General features: G+C 34.0%; 2 protein-coding genes across 2 annotated transcripts in view; one reads left to right on the top strand and one right to left on the bottom strand.

Annotated features, from left to right (window-relative positions):
- Positions 1-24,031, top strand: part of LOC111049344 (guanine nucleotide exchange factor DBS) — a 75,145-nt gene that overhangs the window by 37,282 nt on the left and 13,832 nt on the right. The window contains exons 8-15 of the mRNA XM_039430812.1: positions 1,539-1,793; positions 2,393-2,444; positions 15,337-15,531; positions 17,875-18,084; positions 19,294-19,446; positions 19,717-19,872; positions 22,644-22,829; positions 23,214-23,405. Coding sequence (XP_039286746.1) covers positions 1,539-1,793; positions 2,393-2,444; positions 15,337-15,531; positions 17,875-18,084; positions 19,294-19,446; positions 19,717-19,872; positions 22,644-22,829; positions 23,214-23,405 — 1,399 coding nt within the window. The remainder of the gene's footprint in view (positions 1-1,538; positions 1,794-2,392; positions 2,445-15,336; positions 15,532-17,874; positions 18,085-19,293; positions 19,447-19,716; positions 19,873-22,643; positions 22,830-23,213; positions 23,406-24,031) is intronic.
- LOC120353291 lies at positions 2,489-7,473 on the bottom strand. The gene is made up of 2 exons (XM_039436448.1): positions 3,294-7,473; positions 2,489-3,151 (listed from the first exon to the last, which is right to left on the bottom strand). The coding sequence occupies exons 1-2, from the start codon at positions 6,159-6,161 to the stop codon at positions 3,134-3,136; spliced, it is 2,886 nt and encodes a 961-aa protein (XP_039292382.1). The 5' UTR covers positions 6,162-7,473; the 3' UTR covers positions 2,489-3,133.

Genomic DNA, 24,031 nt, shown 5'->3' with positions numbered 1-24,031 from the left:
ATAGAGGCTTATAAAACAATAAATTACCTCCGGTTTTTGGGTCCTCTTGCTCTCCCACTCTAGATATCAAGCTACACCCAACACTATATTATGTTATCACTAATGTGAATTATAGGTATTAATATACTAATGTATAATTATAATTCACCTACTGTTATCGGAATCTTAGTTGTGTAATTTTAATTACACATATTGTAATTTATAGTAAATATAATACCATAATTATAACTACTTATTGAATAATACTGCTTGCAGGAACTGTCCCCCAATCTCAGACGCATAGTCTTACTGGGGGAATTCCACTCAATCAATATGTTCTTTCTACTGTTTTTGTAAAAATGTGATTCTTATTTTGTTGAATATCAAATATAAATATGTACATGTATTGTATGCCAAGTGGAAATAAACGAATTGAATTGAATTGAACTGTGCTAAGGGGGTGGGGGTGGATCAAAGGTACAAGTTTTTGGTTTCTCGCATATAACTCGAAAACTATGTATCTGACGGACATAACTGTTATATACAAAATCAAAGCTTAAATAATTTCCTATAAACTTTTCCTATATCTTCTCTAGTTTTCGAGATATCCGCTCTTGAAGGTGTTAGTTATGTTGGTTGAACGCATTGTTCCCAAGATATGAGCGTGGGAGCAAAACGCTGAAAATGTTGTTGAGACTAGTTAGGAGGAGAACATATCAAAAGTCCCTATTCCTAACTAATGTGCTAACGGGATGAGGGTGGTTTAAAAGTTGCATTTCTCAATGTTTTGCTTACACGCTCATATCTTGGGAACAATGCGTTCAACCAACATAACTAACTATATAAAAGTGAAGCTTGAAAAATTCTCTACACTTTTTGTTCCCGAGATATTCGCTCTTGAAAGTGTTCAATTGTTAAAATAACAGGTTTTTAACCAATATTTTGCTCTTTCAGGGCTTATAACTCTCCAACAATGCATCGTAAAAACTTATGCTTATCGTAGGTTTGTAGATCATTGAATTGTCTTTGAAATGATGTATTATTTCACTATTCCAAATTTCCCTTTCATTGTTCCCTTTCTTTCAGCTATTTTGAATTATTTAGGAATGTTTCAATTCGTCAAGGTAAAACGTTTCCAATTATTGAAATGAGAAAATAAAGTTTATCATAAAAACTACGACTATGCCCCGTTTCGGAAAGCCAATTTTCTGACTCCAGTGTTTAAAGTTTAGAACTTAGCTAAATCCCGAGCTCGTAAACCGTCCCTTAGTGCCTTGAGATATTTGCGAGCGTTTTCTCTGCTCCTCTGTATAAAATGAATTGTTCACTCATTCACTCAATTATTTAAGATTGAAAATCACTTCTGGACTGAAAAAACTAACGATAGCGCTAACATATTCATTTTATAAATTTAGTTGGAACACTACATAGAGTATCGAAATAACCCAGCTATCACATCTCCAAGATCAAAAAAAAAAAAAATAATTATAATGCATCTCTCTTTTCTTTTCAGTTGCCTTATTTATTAACGTCTAATGAAATTAATTTGTTTGTCTCAGGTTACTTGTTCAGCTGGAAGAAACTGAAAGAACATTTGATGATTTCTGGGACCAACATTCAGCCAGGCTACGACAATATCTAGAATTTAGCATACCAACGATAAGAAATATTGCGTTAGGAGGGGGAATAGCAACGCGCTACGCTTTGACGCGACCCTTCATTATCATCATTATTATTGCATGTTATATGATTAACACATTCACTCGGACGGAAAATCTTTCTTCAGTTGTTTTATATGTATTTTTGGGCGCTTAGCTCAAATTTGATACTACCAAGCTCATTAAACCATGAAGAAGGGGGGTAGAGGGGGTCCCTCAACCCCCAAAATTAGATCTCAGTGTTTGGCAGTAGAAGCATTTCAAAAGCATATAAAGAGAGCCAGTTTTGGTTCGGGGGATTATTCCTAACCCTCATTTAGGGTTGTTCCATCATCCACCACCTATGGACCCGCCGTGTCCCGGACTGGCTCAAACCGGCAGGTGTCAAACACCATCACGGACCGCCCACCCACCACTTAAATTAATATTCACACTATATACAATAGTCATTCTCTCAAAATCACTCTCCCTCTTTTTCCTTCTCCTCCCCTCCTCCTCTTCTTTCTCTTCTCCTCCCCTCCTCCTCTTCTTCCTCTTCTCTTCTTCCTCCTCCTCCTCATTTCCTTTTCTTCTTCTTCTTCTTCTTCTCTTCCTTCTTTTACTGTTCTTGACAATCCAATTCAATCTCGTGATCAATAATTTCATCAATATTAGGACTATTTTCGCAAGAAAGACCATCACAGTGCTCACACATGGCAGAGCAATCAAGTCCCACTTTCCGACACCCACAATATTTAAGACATGATGTCTTACAGCTACAAGACACAAGGTGCAGAAGGTCATCAGGTGCAAAGGGTTTGGTGCTTTGTACCGGTTTTAAACTTTTCTTGTGATCACCATTTTTCCATGCAATCTTCCTGTTATCTGTTTGCAGAAGTAGATTTCTTGATTCTCAGGGGCAAGAGCTATCAACAGTATCAACAAATCAGTGTCTGTACCATACAACATAACAGTTTTGTGTCTCTTCAGCTCCTCTATTCCAGTCGTCACAATGGAAATATCAGCATCGTCTTTTGCAACAATTGTATTGATATTTGAACTTATAAGCTCTTCAGAAACTGAAAATATAAGCTTCTTCTTGTTTCTTCTGTTGCCTAAAAATTCTTCCTTTGATGTTAAGCATTTTGTGTTCCTATCAAAATCTATGTCATTTGAGGATTTTTTTGCTGCTCTTCTATTCTGCTCTTCTTGTTTAGTTGTACAGTCTTCTGGATAGCCATCAAATACAACCGTTACATTTTCTCCAAAGTTTTCTACAACATATTTTCGATAAATGTGTATGATATTTCCATAAGTGGAGTCTTGTGGCCAGGGAACATAATGAAGGAGAAATCCTCCATCAATAATCACACATAAATTTGTTTGATCAATTTCTTCTTCCTCTATTACAGCATCTTGAAACACTTTCAGGATAGATGATTTAGTTCCTTTTCTTAGTGAAACATTGTCGAAGAGAGATGGTGGATGTGAAGACAGTTCATATTCAAGATACAATTTCAATTTTTGAGAGCTATCACACACACAGAGTATTCTATTGAAGAGCTGTTGAGAGTTGACTGGTATTTCTTTGGATCTGACTTTAACTAATTTGTGTGCTAGTTGGGTCTTAACCATGTCCTTTCTTTTTAATGTCAGTTTCCCAAATGATTTTCCTACCATTGTCTTCATAGCAGCACAACCTATGTCATAGGCTTGGTCACAGTTGACTGACTCATCACTGATGAAACCAGATGATAATGAAACTAGCTCTCCAGATTCCTTATTTAATGGATTGTGTTGTCTGAACCATGTGGTGAACTTATCAATATCAGCTTGGTCTCTGAGTTTTCTTGACTTTCTCAGCTCAACATGTTGTTCACTGTAGGTAATAGAAATGTCTAAGAACTCCTCTAATGCTTCATTAATCTTTATGAAGTATGGTGTCCCAAGAATCCATTTATTCACAGTACTTTCATTCATTCCCCTTCCATGAGTGAGTCCTCCTACAGATTTCATTGGCCTCATCAGACATTGCTCTATGCACATGTCTGTCCATGTTCCTGACCAGTATCTTGTTGTTCTTTTCACAGTAAAATATCCCTTGTTGATGAAAAGATCTAATTCTTTTTCAGAGAGTTTTTCAGTTATTTTGGTCATTTCTTGGGCATAAATATGTGCAGACTTTGCATAAGGCAAGTGGCCTGATGCATGGAAATATGGAAGCATATCTGTTGTGCATTTTAAATGCATAATCCAATCTCCTGTCCTCTCAGCATACACAAAATTAAGAGCTAAATCTATAGTGTGAAAAAGCTGCAGCCACAACTTAGCTGTCCTGCTTGTCTTTTCAATGGTTTTCATACATTCATCCAATTGATTGAGTTTTTCTAATAGCAAGGGGTTCTCTAATGCATGTTTTGTTGACATTTCTCCTGAAATAATTTTTCTACATACTTCATCAACTTCATCAAAACAGTGTTGGATATCAGGAAACTGCTCTCTAGCAATGTTCATTAGAGCTGCTACTGTTAGTGTAAATGCTCGAAGACATCTGTCATAAGCATGCCCATTCATCATATGACTTACTGTAGCTTTTCCATACACTGTGCCCCAGAGATCTTCTAGACCACTTCCTTCCATAATCTTCCCAATAGCTCCCATATAAGACATCAGTAAATGAAATCCTCCCAAACGGACAACAGTTTTCGATATTTTACTGTCTTTATCAGAGGCACCTACTATATCCATAGCTTTTAAGAAAAGAGGCTGATCAAATGTAACAATACAGGTTTGATTTTGTTTCTTACTTTGGTCAGCTGCAAAAAGCAATGCTGTGTAGATGGTTGACATATTGCTGGGATCCAAATTAATAAATGGTACTGCCATAATGTATGTTGTTTGACATTCTGCTGAGTTTGTCATTAGGTTGGTCATAAATCCACTCCACCCAGGCTGTGAGTGTACATGAGAAAGCCATACGAAGTTGAGGGGATGCAAATATTCTGAAGGTAAACATGACACACTTCCAACTTCTTTCAGTTTATCCAAGTCTTCAATGATCATGTTAGACAGACCAGCATTTCTTTTCTTCATTGGATACACATACTCACGAATACTTTCAATGTTTTGAAATGATCCACTTGAAATCCTCTTCACAGTAGTTTGAGTTTGGACACAAGAACCTGGTGTGATGCACTGAATGCCTCCCATGGAATGAAAAGTTCCTAGTCCATCTAAGGTTCGAATATTTACGTCGGCATTGTCAAAAACGTGTTGAAGAAATCCATCAGGTTCAATAATTGGGGAGCCAGCACTGATTAGTGACGTTATGTAAGTCGAAGCTTCGTTGTATGATGCACACACTCCCATTGAAGACAACATGTTTATTAAATGTTTAGAACCATACAGTCGATGTAAAGTCAAAGCTAGGCTTGTCTGTATAGGTGAAAGGAATGATCTTGGTCTCACAGCAGATATTATAGCATGACTTATAACAATACATTTCTTATTGACTTTTTGTGATTCAATTGAATTCCTCTTCTTTGTAACCTGTGACATGAACATTTCAAGAGTCTCGGGGATGAGATTTTTTCCACCTGATTTAATTGTTTCCAAATCTGGATACGAATTGAAGTCATAGGTTTTCCTTTGTATGTCTTCTCTTATTATTGAGGCAGCAGCTGAAACAATCCTCTTCTTCTCTTCTTCTAGATCAAGAACCCTGTTTCTATACCAATTGTCCACAATTTTATGCACATTGTCAGTAAGGCAGAAAACATTCTTTTTACCAGAAACATTTGTTAATGTTAGTCTCTCTTTGAAATGCTCTTGGAGAAGCTTTCCTAAGTGTTTGTCAGAATAAGCAGCATCATCATCAGCTAAAGATTTAAAAATATCCTGAACTTCTTTTATAGTATATTGGCACTCATCATTGTTTTCTATATAGTTACATACTTTGGTAAATGTAGAAGCTAATTTGGTTTGAGGTCTACCTTTTTGTGTTTCAATCGGTTTAGATTTAGTAAATTCTGTGTAGCAATGTTTGTGATAGCGCGCTTCTGCTGCTACTAAGTCTATTGCACTTAGAAGTCGGGCTTTTACATTTTCACCCCATATGTCACTCCTAACGTTGCACTTTTGTAAAAAACTTTCTTTGAACTCGATCGTCGTTACTTCGTGAAATGGTTTTCTATATTGAGTTGGAATTTTAGAGCTGTAATTTGCTGATTTTCCACAAATAAAACAACACAACTTAAAATCAAAATTGTCCTGATGGGTTCTACGAGTAACTCCAGTGGTTGATGTACTGGGTTCATTTTGTTCATCTAGTGTCTTTATAGCTGCTTGAATACTCGAAGGTCTTGTGTATTGTTGCCTACATAACTTGTGTAATTTAATAGTACTCTTTCCTCGTAGTTTTTCATGTAAACTGTCTCTTCTTTTTTTGCTGGCTTCAGAAATAGCATTGATTCCATTCTTTACAACTACAATATTGTCATCTAGTTTGTTACCACAAATTAAACAATTTAAGTCCGATTCATCCATCACTAATTGTTTCAAACTTGTTTGGAGTAACAGGAGCACATCACGCCGAACTGATATTTCTACAAAACTATATTTTTGTGTGTAATCACTCAGAAGGGATCACAAATAAATAAATTCATAATCGAACTGTGTGAAAAAATTGTCACCATCAATGCACTAACTACGAAAAATCTACCACGTGTTTCACTATGAAAAATTACGAAAAATCTACCACGTGTTTCACTATGAAAAATTACGAAAAATCTACCATGTGCTTCACTACGAAAAATTACGAAAAATCTACCACGTGTTTCACTACGAAAAATTACGAAAAATCTACCACGTGCTTCACTACGAAAAATTACGAAAAATCTACCACGTGCTTCACAACGAAAAATTACGAAAAATCTACCACGTGCTTCACTACGAAAAGTCTACCACGCACGTCCGAACTTGGCAAACTTCCCTCTGAAACTGACATGAGGGATGAGAATGCCACTCATACGAGAATGCAAAGAACGAGTTTCTTTTCTTTATTTAGCAACAAAAACAATATTGAGAGGAGCAACGTTAGCGCCGCACCCCTACTGCCCGGCCCAGCCATAATAATAGATGTCATCTATTTCTATGGGCCCAGCTCACCACTGTATTGTCAAAATGTAGCATACAAAATACTTAGTCTTTTGTATATAATATAGTTATATGTTATATAGTTATGCTATGAGCCTCACTCTGCATTTGTATCTTCAAAAATATCCATATTATGCATTCTATACAACATCTAGTCACAATGGTTCTCTTAAAATCTAACAATATAATTTTATGAACTTAAAGCCACAAAAACAAGCTACTTTTCTATTGAACATAAAAACTATTCTATCAATCTGAACTATGAGTATTGAAGAATAAAATATAACTGAGAATCTCTCGTTTTTCAAATAGACGCATGGCTTGTGCGAGCTTGATGTGAGGGGACCGCGTAGCTCGTAGCGTAAAAGTGTAGCGCGTTGCTATTTCCCCCTCCCAGAGCGACATTTCCGATTTTTTGTAAGCAAGATTTATATCGTTGGATTGAGAAAGAATAGATCTTAAACTTTCATTCAAAGTTTTTTTCGATAAAATTGCTTACAAATAAGTAAATTGGGAAACAAAAATGAGTCTAGTTGAAAAAAGTTCATTTTTTTAGATGTTTTTGTTTATATCAGGATAACTATCATTTTTATCGTGAAAAAGCATAGACCCATTATTGTAGACCATTATATTAGCAACCTTTCTAAAAAAAATTCAACTCTATTCGATGATTGGTTACTGAGATATCGAGCTTCTAGTAAACATCGACATTAACGATAAATAGATGTAAGAAGGTAAGAGATGTTTAAGTAGGTACCAATATAAATAATAAGTACGTATGTAGCAATAAAAGAAAATTCAGTAGATCAATTGTCAGACTTCCACTCTCAAGTGTGTTTCTTATTCTCATCACCTAGTACTCTTCTCTCTTGATAATTATAATGAAGCATTGTGCATTTTTCCACGTACATTGTAAATATTGAACTTAATATCAAATTTTCATTTTCAATTTGTAAATTTAGTATCCAGTCATTGGATTGGTTTGCATTACAGATTAATAATTACAATTTATGCGTTTTTCTATGTATGGAGCTATTCATCATCAGTTTTCAATAAATTATTCAACAACATTTTTATGTTAAATCATCTTAGGGCCGTTTGCACAGTAACAGTTAAAACTAAATTTCATTTCAAACTGGATTAAAAATCATAATTGTGTTAGTACATAGTTTATAAGATTTTATATTATTCCAAGTGTTGATTTTTCCATAATAATGTTATTAAAACACCCTGGAAGGGTATACTTCTATCTGAGTGACACCAAGAGTACACTGGGGCATTCAATATCAAATAATAAAAATGGTATATATTTTGTGTAATATTTATTAGAAATCATTTACTTATGTACTGATACAAAATCTATTTTATGTAGTATAGTTTTAAGATCAATATTCACTTGAATTGTAATTATTAGAAAACATAAAAATCTTTTTTTTGTAATACTGCTCTAAATTTTCACAGCTCGCAGTTATTACACAGCACTTTAGTATGAATTTTACAACTAAAATTCTTGCATTCAGCACATTTGATTGTTGTTTTGGTGTCCTTTGACCTTGGGCAAAGTGCACATCTTGCTGATGATCGATTTGCGGCTGCTGCTTGTGGTTGTTGGGGAATATCGACTCCTAGCTGTTCAGAAATGGAGACCCTTATATTTCTGCTCAGTGTAGGAATTTGAAGCCTTTGGAGCATGAAAAGTTTCATCATCTCTTCTCCTAGTTGCAGAAGGAAATTGCGTCTTGGTGGAACTTTTTCTTTTGAATTAGTCGATTGTCTCTGACTACTATGTACGAATTCAAACATGCAGAATTCAAAATCCCATAAAAGATACAAAGAGGCCTGCGTCTTGTTTTCCCACTAACTGTATATTTTGCAGACATCTGATCGAAGAGATCCACACCTCCTTTGGTTCCATTATAAAAGTGGATTATCTCTGGCTTCTGCTCACCTTTCATGAAAGTGCGACCTTCATGTTGGATAAGAGCAAAACATTTTTATTCTTTTCGGGTAAAAATGATACCAATGTTAGTTCTTAATCGAAAATAAACATTGAAGTCACTACCTTGCGGCCCTTTACCTGGATGAGTTCTGAAGGAATTTCTTATTTTTTCTCAAAGTCCCAACCATACTCAACTTATGATTCTGTAGCATTTACTTGAATAGAGGGAAAGATGAAAACCAATTGTCAACTGTAATGTTCCTGTTGCTGTTGTGAATTGTTTCAGACAGTTTCTCAACAAAATAATCAGCTTTTGGTTTACCATTGGAATTCATTTTTCCCTGTATAGAGTATGGCATCAATCAAGTATCCATTTAAAGCATTACACATCATTACAATTTTGAGTCCATATTTTGCTGGCTTACTAGGTATATACATTTTGAATCAACACTTGTCCCTGAATGCCAGTAACTGCTCATCTATTGTGAAAAATGCTCCTGGGGTGTAAGAGTCTCGAAAATTCTGTATGAACATTTCCCATAAGTCCCTGATTGGGGCAAAAGGATCAATTTCTCTTCTAGCTGATCTTGTATTCTTGTCATCAAACCGAACACAATTATTTAGGAACTTGAAACGCTTCTCTGGCATCACATTTCTTGCTATTCTCAAGCCTCTAAAATCATGCCAAAGATGTTCAGTTGAAATACCACTCTGATTATTGGCCCCAAAATATATAAAGAGTCCAAATAGTGCTTTGATCTCTATAGGAGAAGTGGGGCTAACAAAGGTGGCATTAGTATAACTGACATTCTGCAATTCAATTTCCTCAGTGAATTTGACAATTTCTTCTATCATAATGGTCACTTAAGAATAATTGTAGTGCACTCACCTCCTGCTTTAGACCTTTTGCTGCTCCGTTTGGTCCAGGCCGAAAAAAACAATATTCCTCCTTGGAGTTCGGCCAGTTGTTTTAGAAGGAATAGCAGACCACTTATGTTTATTCTTCCCTCTCAAGTTCTTCTTGGGAATAATAACAAAGCTTGAAATCTGTGAAGGTTGAGAAAGTTCTTTTCCATGGATAGATGCTGGATTCTCATCGACTGGAGTTCTTGAACAGCTTGACTGTGGTTCCTGGGGTTGTTCTGGATTCAATTTTTTTCCGTTTCCTTCTATCGTCTTCTTGTTCTTCATCTTCACTTCTCTCTTTATCAGGCGAATTTGGAGCATATTCATCATCAGACACATTTGAAGTAAAAATATCTGGTTCTTCATCTTGTTTCTCATAGGCTTCTTCAACTTCCTCATCATCTGATTTATCACTAGCATTATTTTCACCAAGTTCATAATCAGATTCAATTCTAAACAACTCTGTTTCTATTTCTTCAACTTCTAAAAAGTCCAATTTTATATTGATAATGCGAAATGATAACAGCACTACTAATAAATGATAATAACAGATAATTAGAGTCTATAGAATGTCATAAATAAACATATTGAAAATAATCGTTATTATTATAGAAATGACACAAAAGGTACACTGGGGTACTGTATGCCCCAAACACTGAAGATCTATAGTGAGGTCCACATTATAATGGCAGTGGACAAAGATAGAAGAATAGCGATGCCGATTCTCTGCATTAATTAATTATATTTCTACACTGTCAAAAACATAATTGGCATCGTTGTGGACCTAGAAAAGGATAGTACCACCGGCTTTGTCGAATGATAGACTAGGATAGCAAAACCGAAGTTGATCAAATACTGTCATTATAACGTGGACCCCACTATAGCAGATGGGACGTCTTTCTAGCACAACAATGACATCAACTAATAGAAGAGCATAGTGAACAACTAAAAGTCACTGCTGTTGAAGGATGCAGGGCTGCCAATTTCAGAATACTGGGAAAAAAGAAATTCCCGTGGGGCACTCAGTTCCCCAGTGTACCTTTGCAGGGTTAAAACAAACTGCTAATAATTAGGATTGTAGGCTACAAGTTGTTTTTATTTATTTATTCATTTATTCCTTGAAAAAGCATTACAATAATTCACAATTTAGAAATATAACAACAAAATGAATCAATAGGAAATACAAATAAACATAAGGAACTACTTCCCCAAAAGAGCAAGCTCGAGCTTGGGGAAGGAGCAGCCGTACTTTGACTACTTACTTATTATTAATTAACATTACAGTATATACATTAACAACTAAAATCAAATCCTTTCAATAAACAAGATAAATCAGTGATGCTATAATAGATCAATATATTTACATACAATATGTGTTAGATGCAACAAAATTTGTAAATTATAATAAATTATAATTATGACCTGATATTGCCTAGCCTAGTGTATAACATGATATAAGATGTGGTACAAAATGAAATCTATTCAATTGGAATAATTACTATACTAATGTAATCCAGAAATTCTCGGCACTATCCCAGCCATGAGAGCTAACCAGATACTTTTTCAAATGTAGTCCAAAGTTTTTTTGGGCGAGTAAACCTCTCAAATTACTTGGAAGAATATTAAAAAATAATGGAGATAAATATATGAAGCTACGCTGACCAGCAGTAGTCAATAATCTAGGAACAGTAACCAGACCTGACTCCTCCCGTCTTGTAATAGTACAATCCGTTCTATTAATGAAATGAAAAAGTGATTGCTTCTTATAATATAATATGATGTGTTTCAGGTATATCTGTCTAATCGGTAGAACTGAAAATTCCAAAAAAGCCAATCTTGTTGAATACATTCTATTCTTTTTCAGAATAATTTTTAATATTAAATTTTGTATTGTTTTTACTGGTTTTAGAACATTTGTATATGCACCACCCCAACCCACAATACCATATTGGAGCAATGACTGTGCCAGTGCATAATACACCATCTTCATGACTTTCATAGGCAAAACAGAACGTAATTTCACAAATAAATAAATAAGTTTTCTAGATCGTGTAGTAAGCTGCGACAAATGTACATCCCACTTTAAATGCTGATCAACCATTACTCCAAGATATCTGATACTGCTAACCTTCTCTATTTTATTACAATTAACTGAACACCCTAAATCTACATGACTAAGACAATTTGGAGAATGCAAAACAAGTGACATATTAACTGGCTGATTCTGTATATTCAAGGAAAAAGAGATGTATTTTGTTTTGGACAAATTCAGAGTCAGTTTTCTTCTATCAAGCCATTTTTTTACTTCTCCCAGTCCCCTAGCAGCTGAGTCATATGTGCTAGCCCAGTTTTCTTCATGAAAAATTAAAACTGCATCGTCTGCAAATGACAATATTTTCCCATTGATTAAATTAAGGTTACAAAAGTCATTAATATAGATCAGGAAGAGGCAAGGTCCAATCACTGTTCCCTGCGGGATTCCCATTTTAACAGATTTATATTCACTAACAGTGTTATTGACTCTAACACATTGTTGCCTATTCTTTAAATAACTGCAAAACCATCCCAGTGCCACATCCTCAAGACCAAGGCTACGGAGACAATCAAGTAGACGATCATGGCAAACTGTATCAAAGGCTTTTGCAAGATCAAGAAAAATAGCTATTTGTCTCCTACCTACATCCAAGTTTAAGATTGTTTCTTGAACAAAAGCAGCAATTGCTTCCTGTGTTCCCATCCCCTCTCTAAAACCAAATTGATTTTTTGACAGAATATTATTCACTTCCAAAAATTTATGTAGCTGTCTCTTTACACATTTTTCAATTATTTTAGCCAAATTCGAAAGTAAACTTATAGGTCTATAGTTGGTAATTTTCCTTTTGTCTTGTGATTTGAATATTGGTTTTACTACAGTTGTTTTAAAAGAATCTGGAAAAATACCTTGTTCAAAACTTACATTAATAATGTGTTTGAGTGGGGAGGCAACAATACTTTTAACAGATTTTAAAACAGATACAGTAATGCCATCATGACCAGGCCCAGATGCACCTCTAAGACTCTCGATCGCCTTCACAACCTCAGTCTCTGATACATATTGAAAAGTAAAATAATCTTGCGGATTGTGGGGATTGTCTGGTTGCAAATCATCACCAGGCTCACTAGGAATATTTTGTACCATTTTCTCTCCTAATTGTTATTGTTATTGTTATTGTATGTTTCAAGTTTTTCGACTGCTATTACTTTCCTTGCCCTATTACCTTAGGTAAGGAAAGTATTGCTTTCCGAAAAAATTAAGGTACCCCGATTTCCAAATTTCCATACGTTTCAAGGTCCCCTGAGTCCAAAAAAGTGGTTTTTGGGTATTGGTCTGTATGTGTGTGTGTGTGTATGAGTGTATGTGCGTCTGAGTACACGATATCTCATCTCCCAATTGACGGAATGACTTGAAATTTGGAACTTAAGGTCCTTACACTATAAGGATCCGACACGAACAATTTCGATCAAATGCAATTCAAGATGGCGGCTAAAATGGCGAAAATGTTGTCGAAAGCAGGGTTTTTCGTGATTTTCTCGAAAACAGCTCCAACGATTTTGATCAAATTTATACCTAAAATAGTCATTGATAAGCTATATCAACTGCCACAAGTCCCATATCTGTAAAAATTCCAGGAGCGCCACCCTATCTATGCAAAGTTTGATTTTAGATTTCCAACTATCAGGTCTCAGATATAATTCAAACGAAAAATTTCGAGTGGAAAAGATTGAGCATAAAAATCTCTACAATTAATATTCAGTAACATTTTCGCCTAAAATTGAAAATAAGCTCTACATTCGAGAAAATGTGATTATTCGATTGCAAATTATTGTTGATTCTATTTAATCATTCACTATGAAGAGATAGCACACCTCGTGTGTCTGCAGCGTTATTATCCTGTCAGCAGCTGTCTCATATCTTTGAATGCGCGTTAACACTAGCGTCAGGTGATAAATTTTCATAACGGCAAGGAAAGTTGTTTGAGTGCTCCACACCAGATTTTTTTATTTCATGCATTAGAATTTACTTACTTTTTTTAATAAATGTATTAATAATATTTAGGTCTATGGAGAGAATGAGAAGAAATACTAAAAACTAATTCCAATTTGAATAAATTAAAAAATTAAAAACGTGTTTCATTTTGAGTTTAAGCCACCAGCTGATTGAATTGAGTTTAAGCTTAGACTGTGCAAATGGCCCTCAATGTCAATGAATAATATTTAGATACTACCTGGCCAGGCGAACTTCGTACCGCCAAATAGTTTAATGCATCTCATGACAAACTATATAGATAATTTTCAAACTGCAAAATAAATAATTTACTAAAAATCAATTCTGAACACAGAAGACAGCACAATTATTCGAAACAAATAAATGTCTTTAGAGCATGTAAGTATTTAACCTGAGGCCGCACTGATGGATGGTTGCACACAGAACAGTCATTTTGTTTTTAGTCTGGGCGTTTAGAATAAAATACATGGGCGGTTATGGAGCAGCACACACTCTTGTCTACTATCTACCGACGGCTGTTGTATGACGCAATGATTATAACAGCTGATTTTTATTTCTGTGTGTGGCCAGCTTACAAATCTTCTCCCATAAGGATTACATGTAAACTTTGAAGGACCGTAGAAAAGAGTCCTGAAGTCGGATTATGAATTTGATATGCCATAAACCTGGTCCTGAGCATAACGAACACAACTAAAAAAATCATCAAATTCGGTGCACACATAAAAAAGTTATTGAATGTCAAAATTTGAGGCTCGATTTTTATTTATATAGATTTCTATTTACTATCAAATAATCTGATTGGAGGATTTAGATCTTTACTAAATTCAACAATTGCAAATTCTAATTTGAAATTTATCCCACAAAAAATAAAATTAATATAAAGAACTTTTTGCAATATTGTCAAGTGGAATTCATTAAAGTAAACCATATGCTTGTGTTTGTGGGAGAGTACCAACAAGCAAATTAAAAAAGATTTTTAAATTTTAATGTAACAGAATTATTTTGTTCAATGAGGTGTATTATTTGCAATATTTTTGAACAGGAAATTGCTTTGAATAGTGTGTTGAGTGAAGAATTGTGATTAACAACCTTGTCCAATATTAATTGATCAAACCTATATTTATTAATTGAATCTAATATTATTCGGAATATCTTATTTCATCTAAATTCGTGAGTGTTAGCTCAAGATTCGCCTTATTCTTCCTCTCCCAATATTTATTTATTTACATTTAACAATACACACATTAAATACATAATTAGAAAAGGATCAACAGGCCTAGCCCAAAACTGCTCCCTTTCCAAAATTTTGGTAGTAATAAGCCAATGTCTAAAAGGTAGGTTATGTTGCTTCACTTTGAATCAAATTCCGAGTCCAGAAATATACATACCAGAATTTAGAATTATTTAATTAGATTGAACACCGAAAAGAATAAAAATATTGCACCAAACTGTAATTCAAAAGTTTAAAACATTGAATTATTTTGAAATTCAAAACCAGAAAACAAAACTAAACTCGACTTGCAAAGATGAGTGTTTGTACGAAAATGGAAGATTAAGGTGCGGCTTCTAGGACACTCTTATTAAATTCAATGGCCAAGTAATTTAGGTTCAATGGTTTGTTACTTTCAACAAGTGCCCTAGGAACCGGTAGATAATGATAATGATAATTGTTTCAGACTGAAATAGAGCGAGCAGAAGAGCTGGTGAGCAGAGGGCAGACGCTGCTGCGAGGCCGGCATTACCTGCACCTGCAGTGCGTCACACCCAAATGCGAGGAGCTGCAGCGCATGTGCATCACGCTCAGCGAACGCCTGCAGAAGCGCTCCGAAACACTCGCCAAGTACAGGGACCTGCAAGAGCAAGTTGACAAGGCTAGTAATCAGCTTACAAAATAGAGCAGCATTTTCATTCCTACTATATTGTCACTCTATAAATTATAATCTATGCAATCCTAATGTTGGCACAGCCACCTGTTGGCACAGCCACCTGTTGGCCCAGTCGCTGGCAAAGTAAGATGGCCTAGCCTGGTAAACGTGCAATTCCTCACGAAGGCCAATGAAGGCCAGCGCTGGCAAGCCACCCATCCACATACTGGCGTGGTCGACTTTGGCCTTCATTGGGCCAACATGTAGATTTTAGCATTGATCTTATGGAGTACAGTGCTACCAGATTTCAAATACTCCAGAGAGCCTCTGAGCTAATTGTGTGAGAAAAAGAAAGCGAGACATTTTTGAAAAGACATTTTTGTGTTCCTATTGTCATAGATCCCCGTGCTGCATACTAAAGTTTGCACGGACTATAGATTTATGTTTTATGATTTATGTTTTGTAATCCATGTTATGTTTTTATTTACATTCTAAATAATACTAATTTTCAGGTTCCATAAGAATTTTATTTATTTTATGACAGTTCGTTGGCTACATTTTTGAGAGCATAATTACAAATTTTATAATAGTTTATGCTATCCTCACTTCCCAGTTAGTCCAGTAAATTAAATAAATTAGTTACCCAGTCCTCACTACTCAACAAGCATAATGAAAAAGAGTCAAATAAAACTAGGAGGCACTAGAGAATACATGAAAGATGATGAAAAATATATATAAAGAATTTACTTTCTGAAACAAGAGGTTTGCACATTGAATTGTTTCTTAGAAAACAGTTGATTTTTGAGAAAAAACAGTGCTCTATATTATACTTTTTCGATTGACATAGTTTGAAGCTTTGATCATAGCGGGAAAATATGGCATAGTTTGGAGCATTTATCATAGCAGGAAAATAAGAACCTAGAGATATAAGATTAACTTTTGCAATAACTTGAACTGGTGTTAACGTTTCTGAATAAACCCTCATTCTCACTATAAATAATGATTATACTTTGAAACTCGTTTTACGTTGGGACACCAGTGGAGTCCGAACACCAAAATCTGGTGTCATGGCTGGTATCCCTAGAGTAATGAGTGCAATAAATACTAGTGCCTCGCAGCTCACTCGCACACTTGGAGTACTAAAATAATACGAGCCTATAGCTTAAAATTTTTAGCCAAACTTTTATGAAAATTGACTACAATTCAAGACTTTGAGTGATAAGCAACTCAATTATAACTGAAATTAATTGAATTGTGTGCATTAAAAACTGGTACTTCGCAGCTCACTCGGACACTTGAGTCCTAAAGTAATACGAATCTGTAGCTTGATAGTCGCATTCCCAAATGTTTATGAAATTTGACTGCAATTCAACGCTTTGGTTGATAAGCAACCCAATTCCAACTGAAATCAATTGAATGTTCCACACAGGCGAAGTTTCCTAGACCATAGTTCTTTTCAACTCCAACTTGTTTATTGAACTCTGACTACCCTCAATGGAAGACATCTATTGTAATATGAATTTTTGGTAAATAAATTGGTAAGAGTTAGCTCGTACATACTTATACATTCATATTCCCAACATCACAGTTCATATTCAAAAAATGATGCTCTCAATGAATAATGCTCTATGCTCTCAGTTGATGGAGGAGATTATGAATTATTAAATTCTGTTCCCAAGCGAAATTCAATAATTATACTGTTGAAATTTGAAATCGCATACTATAATGCAAGACACAGAATACATTCAATTATTGTGTACAACCATAGAACAGGCTTCAATGTGGAACCAAATCAGTCAGATAATGTAGAGGCGGGTACACTGTGAACTGTCAGAGTTTCTTGTGAACAACGTCAATGCTAACCATTCAATCAATGCTGACAAATGAATCTAATTCAAAATTCACTTAAAACTGTCAGGGTTCCTTATAATCAGAGTTAATGCTCCCCATCAGCCAATGCTTATGAATCAATCTAACTTCAGATTTACTTTAAACTGTCAGCATTCACTTTGAACTCTTGGGGAGTCCGATGAAGCGAGCATTCAAAAAACACACCAGTGTTTAATGTTAAGTCGGGCCTAGGCCACAAACTCAAGTTCTATCATAAATTTGTCAAACTCTTTAAATAAGGATGATATAATAAATAAATCCAATCAATAAATAATAAGATAAAGTGGAGAAATCAATATATTCTACTACAAGATCTTTATAGTTGAATTGATTTAGCACTTCCAATGTTCACAATCTAGATTAGAACTCATCGAGGTAATGAAACGAATCATTAATGAATTAAGTAACATTCACATATTTCTTGAGAAAAGTTGATTATTTATTTGTTGGTTGGTTTAGGCGAACAAATGGTGCGCTCGTGGAGTGGAGCTGCTGGCGTCGCAGCACATCGAGAAGTGTTCGTGCTCAGCCGAGCTGGCAGAGGCGGCCCTCGCCGACATTCAGGCATTTGTAGCCAGCGCCGCCCAGTTCAAGCTCAGCAGCCCACGCGAGTTCCACACGCTCTTCCAAGAGTCCATCACACCTGAAACTAAGGCGCTTGTCACGCAGGTACAAAATATGTTATGGAAATTATTTAAATGTGTCCAAATAGATTATTAATTATCATCCAAATATTAAAAAACACATCCGAAATGTCCGTTTCAGTTTCAAGTTCTCGAATTTAATCAATTTTTGATTATCGATGAGATTTCATGTTGTATGAGTATTTGTTTCATACTTATTCTTTAACAATATTCTTGTTATATGCCTGTAAATAAAGTAACTTAAGATTTATACTAAGTGATAAGCAAGTATTATTTTTAATGAATAATCTAGAAATGATCCTGTGTTGATGTCATATTTTTTATTCTCAATAAAATTCTTTATTGTCAATCATCTTGATTCTATAATTTAGTCAAAATAAATTACTTCGAATAAAATGGCTATTGGAATATTGTTTAACGTAGCTCCTTCAATTAATTTATTATCGAATATGAATATAATGTTTAAATAAAGGCGTGAGAAGTGGAAATAACTTTAGTGAGAGTAATATAGTTATAAGTTTGCAATGAAAAGTTCAACACAAAATTGCAACGGGGTTGCATTTGTTGTATCAAAGTTGAGTTTATACTTTTTTATGAAATAAAATAAGTAGGAAATTGCTTTTACATTTAGATCCTTTTTTAAGTATAAATATTTTTGTAGTGTAGTTAAGTTAGGCTATTCAACTTTTGTTCATATTCATTCAAATGTTGGCATGCATGTTATTGTAATGAATTCGAACTAGAAGGAACTATTATCAAGAAGAGGCAAGTATCTCAAGAACAATCATGAAGGATGGAGTAAGAAGACAACATCCTCTGAAGGGAAGAAGTCAGCTCAAGTTATATCATTTTAATATACAGGTACTCAAACATTTATTTCTAAGGAAATGTTGGAAGTATGACTCTTACTTCAATGACTTCAAAAGAGTCTTCAATGACTCTTACATTAGTTGAATTATTATGTACTAACCTTTTAATTTTCCTATATTAAAATACATTTTGCATAATATACTCTACCTGACCTCTACTAATGAATTCCAGTAAGAATTTTACAGTTGAATCAAAAAACTTTGTAATAAGATAATTGTCTGAAAAGCTATTATTTTAACTATGCCATCTTGTCTAATTTAAACATAATGAGGCTTAAAGTTGGAGCTCATATGCTTAAATTCCTCGATTGTAGGTGACATTTATTAAGAGAATCTAAAGTTTATTGATTGGTATTGTTTTAAAGGTACTGCAAAGAGTCGATGATGTCTCTACAATGTGCGATAAACGGATTACTAGTCTAAAGAAACTTGTGCAAAAACCTCCACGACCTGTGCAAACAGTCACTCCCGAGCCAGCTGTGCCTATTCAATCTCCAAACCCAAACAGAATATCACTGGTGAGTTATCATCATTAATACCATAAATATGACAAATATTAATTTAATTGCCTATATTTGAATCCCTATATATATATTGCTATCCCTATGATTATATTGCCTATAATTTAAATCCCTATGAAATATAAATAAAAATAAAAATCTTATAACCCTTTTTTGAATTATTTCATTTTTATTTCTATTTATATTACAAGTAGCCCTATACAGAAAAGAGACAACCCTATGAAATATTATAATTATGTTCAATGAAAATTATCAATTACTTTGCAGAGTCTTCCAAAGTCGCAGATAGTGGAGCGTGTTGAAGAAGCATGCAGTTCGAGTAATAAGGACAATGACGTTTCAAAAGCCAAGCGACATCACGTTCTCACAGAGCTGCTAGAAACTGAAAGGATCTATGTTTCCGAATTAGGATCGATCCTGAAGGTAAATTCGTGTATTAAAAATCTCTATTTTTTAGAGTCTATTTATTTTTCCAATGTACGGTATCCATCTCACTATAAAAAATTGAAGTACAAAGTTTGCACCAAGGAATCTAGAATACAAATTGTAGAATACTCTGTATTCCAGATTCCTTAGTAATTGCCACTTCACCTGTCATAAAAATTATATATGTTAACTTTGAACACGTTGTAGATATAGTAATTAGATTAAAATGGTGGGCAATTAAAATAAGTAAACGATCATAGAATAGAATAAAATAGAAAAAACGTTTATTGAATAAATAAGCTACCTTAAGCGAACCTCAAAGAGGCTGCTTGACAAGGTACTATTATACAAAACATGTAAATTCAAATATAATTATACATTTATCAGTGAACTTTATTTTTACTTAACAGGTAAATTCACTTATCAGTTTATTACACTGTTAAATTTACTTACAGAATTTACTTAACAGTTAAAATTATCATGATATTAATTAATTAATTGATGGCTCAGCTCTCAAAAATCTAAAGAGTGTTATAATATATAGTCAACCTGAACTTACATACAAAAAATAGAACAGAATGAATTACAACAATACAATACATTAATAATGAGTTACATTATGTTACATCTAAAGTGTAATTATTCAACCAAATCTTTAAATTTCTTTTCAACAGGCGCATATTAACAAACTCAGCACAATTATCGGGTAAATCATTGAAAGTTCTTGGTACAATGTAGATTAAGGTGTTTCTGGCACAATTATCGGGTAAATCATTGAAAGTTCTTGGTACAATGTAGATTAAGGTGTTTCTGGCTAAATTATTCGAAGTAAATGGTACAACATACCTCTCATTCCTTAAATCATATCGATTAACTTTCATAACTAAATATTTTTGCAGAAGTAATTTTCTAAAATCAAAGTAAACAGAAATATACCTTTTATATTCAAAACCTTGCATCTATTCAAAAGGTTCTCATATGAAATATCTCCCTGAGAATTGCTGACCAAACGTAAAATCTTCCTCTGTACCAAACATATTCTCCTAAGATAAACATTGCTAGCAAATCCCCACCCTTGCAATCCATATCTCATAACAGACTCTCCCAAGGCTATATACATCATCCTCTTCACTTTATTAGGTATTAAATCTTTCATATAATACATTTTGGCCAATACCTGTTTGAGTCTATTACAGGCATTCTTTATATGGATATCCCAACGAAAATGACTGTCAACTGTTACTCCTAAATACTTATAATTTATACAATTCGATATAAAATGACAATCTCTTGTACATATGAAAATATCTTGCTCCTGCAGTTGGAAACATTCACAGCAATGGTGCTTAATTTTGGGTTCCCTAATTCTTTTCATGTAGGATGAGGTTATATGCAGCACCTTGGTTTTGGTAACATTTATATTTGAACAGTTATTATGAGACCATTTAGCTAGAGTATTGGTATCATGTTGTAACCGGGTTTCGGCTACATCTAACGATTTATGAGAGGAAATCAACAAAATATCATCTGCAAACATAAAAATCTTACAGTGAATCAAATATCTAGGTAAGTCATTTGTGTAAAGTAAAAACAGCAAAGGTCCCAGGACTGATCCTTGAGGCACTCCCACAAGTCCTCTCTTGACTTAAATAGTTCCCAATTTTAACAAAAAAATTTCTATTCTCCAGATAACTTTCAAATAACTTGAGTACAGGTCTAGATAGCTTTTGTATAATAAAATTTCATGCTCAATAGTGTCGAATGCTTTTGAAAAATCTATAAAAATCATATAGGTCGCAATACTAAATACTAAAAAATTCCTTGAGCTTTCTTGCATTTGAGTACTATACTCAAATTTATTACCAATCAAATAACAGTGATATAATTTTTTAGTCTTTTCTTGAAAATTGTTTGATCTTAATTATCTCAACTCAGTTGCATCAATCTTTGTTATATCTGTCCCATATTCTGTCAAAATATTTTTTAAAAAATCTGGGTGAGATCAATGAGGTTTTATTCTAATTTTTGTAAATAATCCTGGTATGAATGTACTAAGTTTTCTCCTATGAACTAATCAAAAACAGTATTTCGAGATTCAGGCTATAGTCAGCATCTGATTAACATTGGTTTGATATTTTTGTATGTTATTAGACTACAGGCACTATCGTTTTCTTCCTCCGCACCTTTGCCAAATCGTTCATAGGCTACAAAGAAATTTGATGAACTGTCAGAATATTTTATTTCCATTAAAAAAAATTATTATTCAAGATTTAAATCAATATTATGTTTTCTTGGGGAATATAATATATCATTCCAGATATACCGGTATCATAATTAATAATTATTAAAAATAATCAACTATTAATATTAGATCATATATACAGGAATAGCTTGTATACTATATTATGTATACCATAGATGGCGGTAGAAACGGAAAAGTAGCTACATTAAGTCCCTATAATTTCCACTGACTCTATATCGCGAATCCCACTATAGCTAAGTACTCTAAACTAGTTACTCTATCATTCTTGTATTATAAAAAAAACTCTTGGTTTGAACTATTACAATACTAATTCTTCTATCAACAACCTTTTTACTTAGTTTTTAATAAATGTCGATGTTTATGTGTTATGTAGTTCAACAATCAGACAGAATTGTCCTTTAAATTGATATTATTATTCAATTATAATTCTTTGTCATTGTAATATTGCGTCAACTTGAACACTGTAGTTGTACTCCTGATTAACTTTTTCATTTTGTGTTGAAAGGGTTACAAGTCGGCCATGTCATCGGATGATATGAGACTGCTCTTGCCTCCAGGACTTGAAGAAAAGTCGGACATTCTGTTCGGCAACTTGGACGAGATCCACCAATTCCACGGCGAAGTCTTCCTGCAGGATTTAGAAAACTGCATCTCAACAACAGAACTTGTAGCACTTTGTTTTACTCATAGAGTGAGTAGGAACACTTTCCAAATTGTTCACTAATACATAAACTTTTATCGAGTTTTCAATAATTATTTTAATAGTATCATATTATTCCCAGTTGAAGAAGCTTCTTCAGCTTTTGTGTTAGTTATTTCTTCATGTTATTTTTTTGGGACCAGTTTCAATTAGCTTAATTGATTTAAGTGTGTCATCCAAAGTTCCTATTTTGAATCATTATACTTCAAGGCTCCCCATTTTTATGCTTAGTGGTCTGAGGATGATCGCTGCATTCAAATTTAATAATTAAATCTATTACATTTTCATTAACTTATAAAACTTCAGATTTCCGTTTTGATGATAAACATTGCGAAACTCCAAATTTCTGTCTTGACGATGAACATTTTTTTCCAGAGAGAATCATTTCACCGGTTGTATAGTTACTATTGTCAGAACATTCCTCGTTCGGAAAGGCTGCGATCTACAGTGGGCGATAATAATGCCTTTTTCCAAGCGTGTCAGTTGAAACTGGGCCACAAATTGCCTCTTGCTGCCTATTTATTGAAACCCGTACAGCGGATAACCAAGTACCAGTTGCTTCTCAAGGTGAACAACTCAAATATTCCAATATATATTCATTGTCATTAAAAATTCATAAATAGTTGAGTACGAAGAATTGCTAGTATCCTTGTATTATTTTATATCAGACATCATTTCATATTTATCCAATTGGAATAAATACCCGAAACTAGTCATTCAAAATGAATAATTCATTTTGACATTTGATAATGCGATAGGTACCAAAAACTAGTAGTGTCAGAAATAAAATGTTATGAGGGTGGGCCTACTAGTAATTATTTGTAAATTGTAATCAAATTTTCAAGTAACCCTATCAAAAAACTAAATGATTCATGAATAAATAGTTCATTCTTATTTTATTAAGTACTTCAACTAGAATAGTTTGTATTGTATTGAGTTTTATGACCTAAGATAATAAAATTTAGAAGTAACGTGTTGAATTCATTTAAAGTTTTTTTTTGAAGTATGGATTTGGGTAACAATCCGGCCATTTTATCTCTAAACCCCCTCCCCCTTTCTCAAACATACCACATTAGCTAGTGTCGATTATTGATTGTCAATTGTTGAATAAGTTTTTGAAATAACAACATTCATGGTTCTCAATAAAGTCTATTTGCTGAAATAGCAGAAAAACAGATTCAAAGACTGTGTCT

Source organism: Nilaparvata lugens, chromosome 1 (genome assembly GCF_014356525.2).
Source record: "Nilaparvata lugens isolate BPH chromosome 1, ASM1435652v1, whole genome shotgun sequence".
NCBI classification, from domain to species: domain Eukaryota; kingdom Metazoa; phylum Arthropoda; class Insecta; order Hemiptera; family Delphacidae; genus Nilaparvata; species Nilaparvata lugens.
The sequence above is the reverse complement of the archived record's forward strand: the minus strand, read 5'-3'. Positions and strand labels throughout refer to the sequence as shown.